Source organism: Megalops cyprinoides, chromosome 4 (genome assembly GCF_013368585.1).
Source record: "Megalops cyprinoides isolate fMegCyp1 chromosome 4, fMegCyp1.pri, whole genome shotgun sequence".
NCBI classification, from domain to species: Eukaryota; Metazoa; Chordata; class Actinopteri; order Elopiformes; family Megalopidae; genus Megalops; species Megalops cyprinoides.
Window position 1 is genome coordinate 10,108,194 of NC_050586.1, and position 12,021 is coordinate 10,120,214.

A 12,021-nucleotide genomic window follows, 5' to 3' on the forward strand; every position below is an offset into this window, starting at 1 on the left:
TCTTGGAAAGGATTGAGCATTCACTTCGCTGTTTCATTTAATCAGAAAAAGATTATGCTCACGATTAACCCAGTGCTCTTGTGTGTCCAATCTTCAGGCCTCTTGAGACTGGGTAGACTGAAAACATCATTTGTTCACTCACTCTGGAAAGAGAAAATTGTAAAATAAAATCTTTACTGATTTAAATTTTCGAACCTCTTTTCTATAAACAGGATGGTATGTGTGGGATTTTCGTCCAAATGGATTGCTTTTGGTTGAGTTGCCTGATTTGCCCTTTGGTAATCATAAAGGCAGGTTGTTTTTGAAGACAGAAAGGTTGGTTGTGACAGATTTACAATAAGCAAGCCACAAGTATTGTGTATTGGATTGTTCACTGCCTGGCTGCCTGCCTTTGCAGCATGAGGTTTTTTTTGCCTGTTTTGTGTCTAATGCACACAAAAATGTCCATTACTTTTATTTGGAGAATCTTTTACCGAGCTACCCCACTGCAAAGCCCAGTGACATATAAAAAAGATTGACTCAATCAGTTAAGCTTGTATTTGCAGTCTAGAGTATAGCTCTTTATGACAGGAGGATAAATGCAACTAAAGAGCTGTTTTTCTTAGGACTTGAAACAGATATTGTTTCACCTAACACAACCTTAACCTTTCCTTCCTACACAGAGCTTTCGAAGGCCTGTGGCATCAATAAATTATCTGTAAGTACTGCCCCATTGTGCGTGGTTTTGCAAAGTTCAGCAGTTCTGAGAAATTCTGTGTAATAAGGGGCCATTCAATGACATCGCTCCACAATCTCAAACAGTACTTTTTGAAATCTCATACAAACTTCACCATTTATGTGGGTGGAGCACTGTAGCATTTTGAACTTTGAAGCGGCACAAATCAGGTCACAATAATGTACTGCAAAATCTTACATCATCCACTGAAGGTATTACACAAAGTTTACAATATAATAGGAGCAAACAGAGCAGAATAGATTTTTTCTTTACTGTCCATTTCCAGGTTTGATAGGTGGCAAAAGCAACACTATGGAATATCCTGATCTTACTTGCTTAGGGAAAATAAAAAAATGAAAGCCAAATGAATAGTTGTGGACTTGAGGCAATTATAACGAATCTGAAGGGGAACTGAAAATGAGGAGTAAAGCTTAAGAGTACTTAGCTGTGTAGCCTCTGAATGAGCTGCAAAAACAATTACAATATAATCATCCTTTCATGTTCCACATTTCATATTTTGAATATGATAGTATTAATTCATTCAAGATAAAATGGTAGGTTGAATTATCTGTACTGTGTGTTTTTGGTTTAGGGTGTTTTTTGGGTAACATCTGTTCACAGCTCATTTTCTGCTGGCAAAGCTCATTGAGTGATTGGGGGTTGCAGGACCTTGAAGAGCACAGCAACTTTGGCATGTTTGGTAAATTTCCAGACATGCTAGGAAATTTTGAGAAGGTCCAAGGAAGTCATAGGAAGTGGTGGGAGGTTTGCATGAGTAGTTATCAAGGCACAATGGGGGCTTTCACATTACATACTACTGCCTCCTGAACCACCCTTATAGCCTGGAAACTGTCACAGGCTTGTCATGAGGTCACGCGCCTCACAAAATCAAGCCAAACACACACACACACACACACACACACACACACACATGGGGGCTTCAAGCACGGCACTCTGCGTCAAGTATTGTCTGAAGTACTGCATCACACCTCCAGGAAAGGCTGTCTCTGGAAAGGTGGTGAAAAGGCTTCATCTTTATATATGTAAGCCGAAGCTCGGCAGTCCCTGTGGGATCCGACAAAGTGATTTGCGCTGCCCGGGGAAGCTCTCGTCTCCCAGCCGTCGCCTGACGTGATGTTGCCTGACACACAGCTTCTCTCTGAGACTCTGCCAACATCTGCAGAGTGTCTCAGCACACCACCCCCCCACACACACACCCCCTCACACCCCCCATCTCTCCAGCACCGTGTCCGACTCTGTCAGCCTCCAAGGACGAGTGTTTCCCAGGCCAAGCCGGAGGATACTGGTGCAGATAGAGGGGGTCCATAGAGAGAGTATTCCCCCCAGCCTTTCCTGGAACTTGAAGAGGGGCTGCAGTAAGGACTGCCATCTCCTCATTGGAGTGCCAGTCACAGGGGTTTTTTGTCACATGCAAACAAGGCAAGTGTGTGAAGTTCAGTGGTGGCTCAAAGCTATGTTCTTGTCTGTTTTCAAATAGGTAAACATTCTTACCTGTATCTGTGTGTGTCTGTGTGTGTGTGCATGCGTGTGTGTGTGTGTAAACAACACCCCTTGAATTATTTCAGATGTTACTGCATTGTGTAGACAATTCCTTGTCAGAGTCCTTGGCAAGAATTTTGGTGAAAGGTTCTACAGTGAGCTCGTCAGCAATCAAGAAGGAAACCAAGGTAACCATTTAAAATGATTTTTGTCTTCAATAATTTCACCATTGTCAACTGAATATGGAAATGTTTTGCTAAGATATGGTACAAACATTCAGTGCCAACCTTTCCTGTAGGTATTCTGAGGCAACAGCTAAAAGCCGGAAAACAATTTTTTTCTTGTTTTTTTTCTTTGTAAAACACTCAGAGATGTAACGGCTAGATAAAGACCGCTTAATTAGATGTCGCCGTGCTAATCCCAAGCCGTGTCACCGTTAAGACGCCAGAGCCGCGGTGACTGTCAGAGGACACAGCGAGAGGCTATCCGGCCCCTGCCTCTCAGAGCACTCCATCACAGGCCCGCTGATTAAAAAACACGGAAAAGGGAAAATCCGAATCAAATTCCGCACAGCGGGGCCCGGCGGCTGAGGGGAGCTGATTCGGTAGAGCGCCGCCTTGAAGATTAATATCCAGGTACACAGCGCTGTCAGGAGCTGCCCCGTCACCGTGCTCTTCAAAAAAAAAAAAAAAAAAATCATATTAATTACTAGCCAGTCAGTGTTTCTCTGAGGGTGTGTACCCCTGGAGATGACTGGCTTCATATTCGATTAGTTTCCACACGGCTGCGCAATGCAGCTGCAGTCTTACGGCCGGTGAGCACATTAAGGAGGAAGAACAAGGACAGATGTAAGGAGGGGTTTTCTGCCAGGTACTGAGGACAATTACTTATTCATTAAATACAGTGCTGTTGCAATGATACGCACAGTAGAGAGGAGAACAGGAATGCACGTTTAAGACCATTCTGAGCTGGCAAACACTATGCCTTGAATCATCATATCGATAATGGCAGATGTCACCCTAGGGATGCCGCTGACTTTGGTTAAATCATTCCGTTTTGCAACTCGAGAGAGTGTGCTGCCAAATGGTTTTGAACAGGAAAGAGGTCTGACAGCATATCTGCATCTTTCATGTCTCATATCCACTGACCTTCTGAGGTACAGCTGTGCCAGATATCTTGACTTTTTTACAGAAGACGAGCATCTGCTGAATATTTCATGTTGCGGGTCTGACTGACTAAACTGCGATCTCTTCTTATTGCAGGCCACCAGAGGGCTGCTATTCAAGTGAAGGCTTTGGGAATAGCAGAATATCATTGACCTCAGTGTTTGAGAAAACTGAGACTATGGACTGTCTCCCTTCTGTAAATGGGCCATGTTGCACAGATTAGACTGGACAAGAGATAGGTATCAACAGGAATTGCAGACTGAGGAGCCCATGGAGGGCTGGTATAGCTTTCTTCATCCACCAGCACAGGAAGAGAACAGAGACCTGCATGCAGAGCTGTGATATACTCTGCCCTATACCCACACACATAATACTTTCATATTATAGCAAACTGTACTGGTCAAGTTTAAAATGATTTTTAAACAGTTCGATTCACAGTTATTTGGGAAGGTTACTGCGCTGGAAACTGCGTGATTAAAAAAGTACAAAAATAACTTGTATCCATGACAGCTATACTTTTGAATGAAAATAAAAAGCACATCTGATGAAAAGTATTTCATAAAACAAGTTTATATTTTTTCCATATTGATTTTTTACAACATTTTTATTATAAAAACATGACAGCTTTTTGAATTATTATTATTTGTGATAAATGATAATTCATTAAAAAATATCAATACATTTTTTAAAGGGGTGAGGGCAAAAGAAATACACTTTAAAGTACAAAATTCTTATTTATTTCGTTCTATGCTTTCTTCCACAGGAAAGCAATACTAACGGGCTTTGGCTGTTTTGAGACCACAGCCAAGACACATTAGAATTGAATGAACTGAGCACAGCTCCATGTGGGACTACAGATCTTGGTGCGTATTTGCTTTGCAGTCTTTTCTGACAGAGGAAGAAAATAAGACATACCCCAGGTTTTATTGATTCCAGCCCCATCACAGTTCCAACACCCGAGACTGCCACACAGCTTGTAATCCTTTGTTCAAAGAGATCCGGCAGAACCCAAGCAAGCGTTGGGTGCTGCTGTCCGTAAAATTGTCGCTCACTTGTGGTAGTAACTTTTCAAAGATATAATCACTGTGTGAATGTTCAGAAGAGACTATGGTCATGGTCTTTTTCCAGCAAACCCTCAGCTGAGTTCCCACCCGACTCAGTGCTTACGGCTTTATCATAGTTTGTGTCCCCTTTTCTGTTGCCCAATATGAACCTTGTAAAGTTTTTTTTTATATATAATCCCACGGTTTATATCCTTTCAGTGGCTTCTGCACTTTTTTACTGGTTCTGTTGGGTCTGCTTAACTCATGTCATCTGAGGTTTGTTCCCCACATCCCTTGACATGAACGGACAAGTAGCATCGACTTCATTGCGCCTGAAGTGAGCGCAACAGTTTGCTTCCATCCTGATCAAACGTCGCCTTTTTTTTTTGTAACTGGCTACAGCTTCCGAAAATTGCAAACAGAAAATTCCTCACAGAGTGAAAATCGAAACTGTTCCAGTTTCTGAATTCAAAGTTCTTTTACTGTTGTCCATAAAGACCTAAAGCTATTTCTTTCCCCACTTCAGAGTTTTCTTAAAAAGGCAGAACTATCCACCACTGGAGTTCTGGTGCTGGGTGGAGTGAAAAATTCCATCTGGGTTTTTGAAGAGGGAGGTAACCACAGTAGGCTGCACACTCCCAATTCCCACATCTGAATAAAATAATAGAGTACTTTTGCCTGGAAGATTTGTCAAGGGCTCTTTTTATCCTCTAGTAATTAGTTCAAAATTTTAAGACTTGTAGTGTAACGTCCAAGAGCATCATTATAACGGAATGGGAAATAACCCAGCTTTTCACTCCAAATATTCCTAAAAGGTGACTATGAACAAAAACTGTACCCAAAAAAGAGTGAATGGTGTGCATCTGCTGTGGTAAAATGCAGATTCATGAGATCCAGGTTAATAAGGACTGACGGCTTCCTTGCAGGACAGTACCTTGCCTGTTACTTTGATGAAGGGACTTGGTCAAAAGTGCTGGTATAGCTATTAAATTAGGACATTTGTTTATCTCAGAGTGCTTGTTGTTAATTTTGTTTGTATAGATAAAAAAAAAAACACACACACACACACACACACATACACACACACACACACACACACACACACATTGCGTCCATATCTTTTTCCCATTATAGATGTCACTGTTCCCACAATATAACATCCATCTTGCTAACCAACAGTAGTGTGTAATTGGCACTCATGTGTATAAAATTTGTTTAACTTTATTAGGTTGTGTAGGGAAAGGAAGTCCCCATTCACTGCGGATGGGCTGAAGTCACAGATGGGTATTCAGCCGAATTTATTCTGAAGCAATTTTCCCCATGGCTCTTCCTCAAGGCTTGAGAAGGATCCACTGCCGTCTGTGTTTTCCAGGAGCAAGGAAGGTCTTGGAATGGATGAGTGCAGAGGGTGGGGGTAATAGTCTGGGTGTACGTGTGAATCCTTGGCCTGTGGTCCACTCAGGAGACAGACATTTTTTTTTTTTTTACTTCAGTGTATTGTTGGTATATCTCCAAGCCAAGCTCCCGGTAGTGGTCTAGGACAAACATATTCATTCTGAGGGAAGAAATAAAAAAACAAAACAATAACAATTATCACTGTATGTGAAGGTAAACTGTCCTGCAATTACAGTCATAGTGATTAACACATGGAGTAATTACAATGGCAGAATATTTGATTTTATTACAACAGAATCCTGTGGAATATTCTAAAACAGATTAGCATTTGCAATTATAAATACGATTATGTTCTGTGTGACTTCGTTTTTTTTCTTTCTTTGTTTTGATATAAAGGTGATACAATCTATGTGGGTACCCCTGGCAGTAGAGATAAACAGATCCCAGTAAAGCCTCCACTAAATAAAAAAATGTACTAACTCATGTTTAGTATTCATTTTTAAAATATTAATCAAATTTGGGGCAGATTCAATTAACATTGTTCCATTCTGGTACAAAAACCTTGCTTACATTACCACTTATCTTAAATTAATTAAAGGTACCTTCATGAATACTAATTAGTGCTGTACACAGTGGTTAGTCAGATGTCCCCACTTGACAAGTATAAATATTTCTACTTTGAAAAGTACTTAGCTGCAGCTATATAACAAGAGTAAAAGACCATTTTCATAGTGCTTTTACTGTTTGTGGCTGGTATCTTAGTGTTTGTCCCTTGATTTTGTATTAATATTTGAGTGTAAAAGTAAAGTGAGGAGGGATATTTTTTCCAAATTGCTTCAACCTTATGCTCCATAGAACATGACAAAAAATAAAAATACCCCTTAAGTATCAGAATGGCTTTAGCTACCTCCAGTCACAACACTCGGGATCTGCATTCACTTTGATTGCTCAGTTAAATGGTTGAATCATGAAAGTTCTTGAATCATATGCCCTTAGCAGTGAATTATATTTTTAATTAAAGAAAAAAAAAAAAAAAGAAACAAAGCTGAAATGAGTCTCAGGTTGCAGATTGTTCAAAGTTTCTTTTACACCTTTAATAATCACGCAATTCAATTAAACTAGAAAAACAAAAACAAAATAATAAAAAAAACTCCATGTCTAAGACACTACAAACAAAGACTATAAAAAACTGGCTTCATTGTGATGTTGGTAGTGCAACCTGAATGTAAACACAAGTTTAATAATCTAGACATGCACATCAATTTTATGTGCTCGGATGAGAACTTCAGCAATTACAAAAGAATCAAAACAAAACTGTAAACAATGACTGAAATCTCTGATGCTGCACTTATATTCATATTCAAGACAAAATATGGACACTCAAGGGGAGTATGCTATGGATATTTTTTTGGCAAAACCTCCTATTTTCATGGAGTTAGTAGCTATCACCATTGCAGATGCAGCAAACTTAGCGTGTTGTCACAATCTTCATCTTTATGAAGATGTGCTGCTCTCCTGTGATAGATTTCTTCTACTTAGAGGGTGCATTCAGATGGGAACTTGCTGGCAAATAAAATATTTTACATCTTCCATGGCAAAGTAACTGTTTTAATATTATTACAGATTCAACATTTACATTTATTCATTTAGCAGACACTTTTATCCAAAGTGACTTACATAGGTTACAGTTCTTTACAATGTTATCTATTTATACAGCTGGATATTTATTGAGGCAATTGTGGGTTAAGTACCTTGCCCAAGGGTACAGCAGCAGTGTCCCAGCGGGGATCAAACCAGCAACCTTTCGGTTACGAGTCCTGCTCCTTAACCACTATGCTACACTGCCGCCCAACACGTGCTTGCTGTAATTAAACCACAAGAGACAGCCCTGATGAGGGTAAGAGCCCTTGACATAAACACGTGGCAATCAGTTCACTGAATAGTACATCAATTACAATAAATGCAGACAATACAGAGCCATATGCGTGGCATCTCCTGCTCTGTTGTTTTAGCCTAAGGTTTCGTTTATCACTGTATCTTGCAACAGATGCTCTAATCTTACTGTACAGCTGTGTTATTTTCAACTCTTCTTCATACACTTTCATGTGCACTGCATCAAAAGTAGCCATACAGCTGTGGAATGCATATTTGAGCTGAACTAGGCACTCCCATTGAGCATTGTGTATTATATAAATACATATTTCCTTTTTAATCAATCCTTAAAACTGGTTCCATCTGCTGTATATATTCTTTTGTTTTGTTCACTATATGTGTAATGTCTTTGTATTTTGTCCTACTGCAACACTGCAACCGCCTACCGATGCCAAATTAAGAAAGACGTGACAGATGACTAATTAAAACAGTTCATTATTATGAAGCAGACATGAGGATGACTGTTATGTATGTTAGCCTTTCTGACTCACTTGAGCTACGGATCATATTGCACAGTGTGTCCATGAGTTGACAATAACTGATTTTTGCCTAAGTGAATTCAGGAAGTGAGAATTGAGTGACAGCTTATGTTAATGTTCATTTTTACCTCAGTGATGTGTATTTCCTGTAGGTCAGGCAAATGTCAGTGCAGCATTTGCTGTGGCTTTAACTGATAAGGTTCACAAACAAGTTCGTTTTGCAACAAAAGAGAAAAAAAAGAACAAAAACTGATTGAAGTTGTCTTTTTTTAGATTCAATTTTATGGTCGTTTTAGGCCATCTTTGTCCTTCTCAAAATGCTTCCTGAAAGCACACTTTTTTGGGCCAATTCTTTCATTTCCTCCTCTCTATTGATGTCTATGAGGTCGTCACTTTTCAGCAATTATTCATCTATAACCCAAAAGGATATTTTCTGTTTAAATAAAGAACCTCTGAAGCTTGAATGCCTAGATCCAATATCTTTCCTTTCAGGAAAAAATCAAGATTTGAATAACTTTGACACTGACCATAATGCACTTCTTGTTCTTTTAATTACTTATTCCTGAGACATTTGTGGTGTTACTGCATAGCTGACATGAGAGTATTATTGCGAATCCATTTTCTTTGTAAGTTTCCCCTGACTTCACTTCACTAATGTCTTCCTGACATGTATTTCTCACTAGAAAAACACTGTTTTCTAATGAGTTTTTAATGGGTTCATTTTAAGACAAACTCCTGGCTTTTTAGGCTTTGTAGGTACTACTGATACAATTGGTTCTCTTTTTTAGTGTATGTCACTTGGAAACCTACTGTGTGAATCTTGTGAATATTGAAGTATATGAAGTAGCCATGGTACAACTAATTAACATTAACTTTAACATTTAACATTACGTAAAGCATGTATCACCACAGCATGGGTGAGGTGGCAGCCTCACCACTGTTTGCTCATATATTTAGTTTTCAACTGCCTTATGATCTTAAAATTGTTTTTTGGTTGTTGTATTCTCCACATCATTTCAGTGTTTCATCATGAACTGGAATGAATTATGAGTTGCAAAGACCAAAAGCATAAATGCAACGGTATATAAATCTTGATTGCACAGGTAATTCTTTGCTTGGAGCCAGAAATCATGACTTGAGTCTTGACATGAATTGAGAGGGCACACAAACCTTAATGATCCTTCAAACAAGTCAACAACAATAATTCAGACAGTTTCCACACAAATCTCTCTACATCTAGTAGTTGTGCTCCAGTGTTCTATGGGACGGAGTGGGACCCCTATGCCCCCAAAACATTGATCGCTCACTGTTTCTAAACAGCCAAAAATAGGCTAGACAGAATATCAATTTTGTCTTTATCGGAAGGGCCTTGATTATTTTAAAACTCCATTTACAATGACAGTCTTTCAAAGAACCATACCCACAGCCATCTCTCTAAAATCTGCACAGCTAGATATCGGCCAGTGACAGAGGAAATGATGGTGATAATGATGATGATGTTGGAAGCAAGACAGAGAGGGAGTCACTTTATTTTTTGGCTAGTGGGGCTTCCTTTAAGGCATATTTTTGTCAGAAAATACCACTGGCACATACCATGCATGCATGCACAGTTGCATACACAGGCAGAGACAGACAGACAGACACACACACACACACACACACACAACACAAACACACACACACACATACCCATCCATCCATTTGCCTAATTTTACTCAATTATTTTCATAAAAGTAGTACATCTGAGCCATGTTCCCACCACTTGGCAAGATAGACCTGGTCAATGAATCTAGTTAAATTGGATTTTTTTCCCAAAGAAGCATCCAGTGTAAAATAATTCCAGAAATGAGCCTGTTTACGTATTCCAAGCTATCCTGTGGGGTGGTGTTTTGCACATCATTACTGCCGTTTACTACACTGTGCAATTTCACTCAGGGAGAGCATCTAAACAGATTTAGGAACCATAGGAACTTTCATAACTCTTTTTCCTAACTCTTGACGCCCAAGCTCAAATCAACTGTGATTGTCAGTGTCATAATAAACCATAATGTATTTCAATACATATGTTATGAGTTCAGTCAATACACATACACATACAATCAGAGATTGCTGATTGGGTTCAATGTGGTTATAGCAGTATTTATACTTGGCTTAAAATCCGACAAAGGGATCGCACCTGTCCATGACGTTGTTGACCCCCTGTGTGGACATCATAAACAGGGCAAAGAAAGTGGGGAGATGGGATGGAGGAGGAATGCCGTGAACAGCTAACATGGAAAAGAAGTGAAGAATGGGATTGTCGTAGATGGGACTGGTTTGTCTAGGGTAGGTTAATTGCATAAGAACTGAATATTTCTCCTCAGGAATCTTCATTTGAACCTCAATTATTTTAAGATGTGTGCATTCAGACACACACGCACATTTATTTTTAATGTGAATGTATATTCTATAAGCCCCCTCCTATGAGAGCAGCAGATGGAGAGAGGTACAGCTTGGATGTGAGCATGTAGGTCATGCTACCACTTCAACTGCTTGACGGATGTGTCTGCAGCTTGCAGACAGACAGAATGCAAAGACCTGCCTGCAGGGATGGGAACAAATGTAGTCCTGACTGTTGCCTCTGCTTCTAAATAAATAATAATAATAAAAGACCTAACAAAGCAAAAAAAAGGAGTAAATGAATTCCAAGTTAACTTGTATGAACCTGACTTCCAAGAACTTTAGATGTTTTCTCACAAAAAAAGCACTATTTAAAATGCATAATAATCCATTCTAATCCTTCAGCTCCTCTGTACAGTGTGCAATTATTAGACCCGGGTGTCACAGCCCGCTGTAATAAGTTGCATAATTAAAATGGCCCCTGTTCTATAATTCATGCAGCTGATGTTTTGCAGTGTTTTTTTTTTTGAAGCTGCTGGAGAAATGGAGCACACTAAATAGCCCTCCTCTGCATTAACCTGGACCAAAACATTACCTTTGAAGGCCAAACAGAATACTCGCTGTCAGAAGCTAATTTGAGTCTAATTTAAAGGCCAAGTTAGAGAGCCACAAGTTGGAAAATCTCCTTTTAACATTAAGAACTTACTTTGTTGATTGTCTCGCCTTGCCTTTGTCGATTGGTTTCCATCTGACCATAAAATGAACACAGCAATGCTCTTTGGAATGGACAATAGTCTGATGTGGGACTATAGTTTTTAATTAAAATATGATAAGTTAACATAACTATAAATAATTAACTATGATTAATATATATATAGCAGTAAGGAGCAGGGCTCATAATCGAAGGTAGCTGGTTCGATTCCCCACTGGGACACTACTGTTGTACCCTTGGGCAAGGTACATAACCCACAATTGCCTCAGTAAATATTCAGCTGTATGAATACATAACATATAAAACTGTAACCTATGCAAGTTGCTCTAGAAAAGAGCATCTGCTAAATGCCAGTAATGTAATGTAACTACATAGATGGCACTGAGGTCTTAACCCAAAAAAGGCTTTCTATTCTATTTTCTATTCTCAACAATGAGGCAATGATGATAAAGGCTGAACTTTCTAACACATAAAGGTAAATTCACACAAAACCTACCACCCACCAGCTAAACGGCAATAACAACACCAGCACAAAACGGCCCTCAGGCTGGGCAGAACAGCCACTTGTATTTGTTCAGGAGTCACATTTGTTGTTTGTGATTAATGGCCAAATCAACGCTTTGACCGAGGTCCAGTTCATCTGATTAAGCTTGATACATTAATGATATTAATAGTCTTCGCACACTGACGTGGAGAGTTC

The 12,021-nt window shown here is 39.4% G+C and overlaps 1 protein-coding gene across 1 annotated transcript in view; it reads right to left on the reverse strand.

The window, feature by feature from the left end:
• Nucleotides 1-5,538: 5,538 nt before the first annotated feature.
• The window catches only part of lrrtm4l2 (leucine rich repeat transmembrane neuronal 4 like 2), a 32,133-nt gene continuing 25,650 nt past the window's right edge, over nucleotides 5,539-12,021 (reverse strand). Inside the window, exon 3 of the mRNA XM_036526175.1 lies at nucleotides 5,539-5,979. Within this exon, the coding sequence (XP_036382068.1) occupies nucleotides 5,914-5,979 (66 nt within the window). The 3' untranslated portion in view covers nucleotides 5,539-5,913. The remainder of the gene's footprint in view (nucleotides 5,980-12,021) is intronic.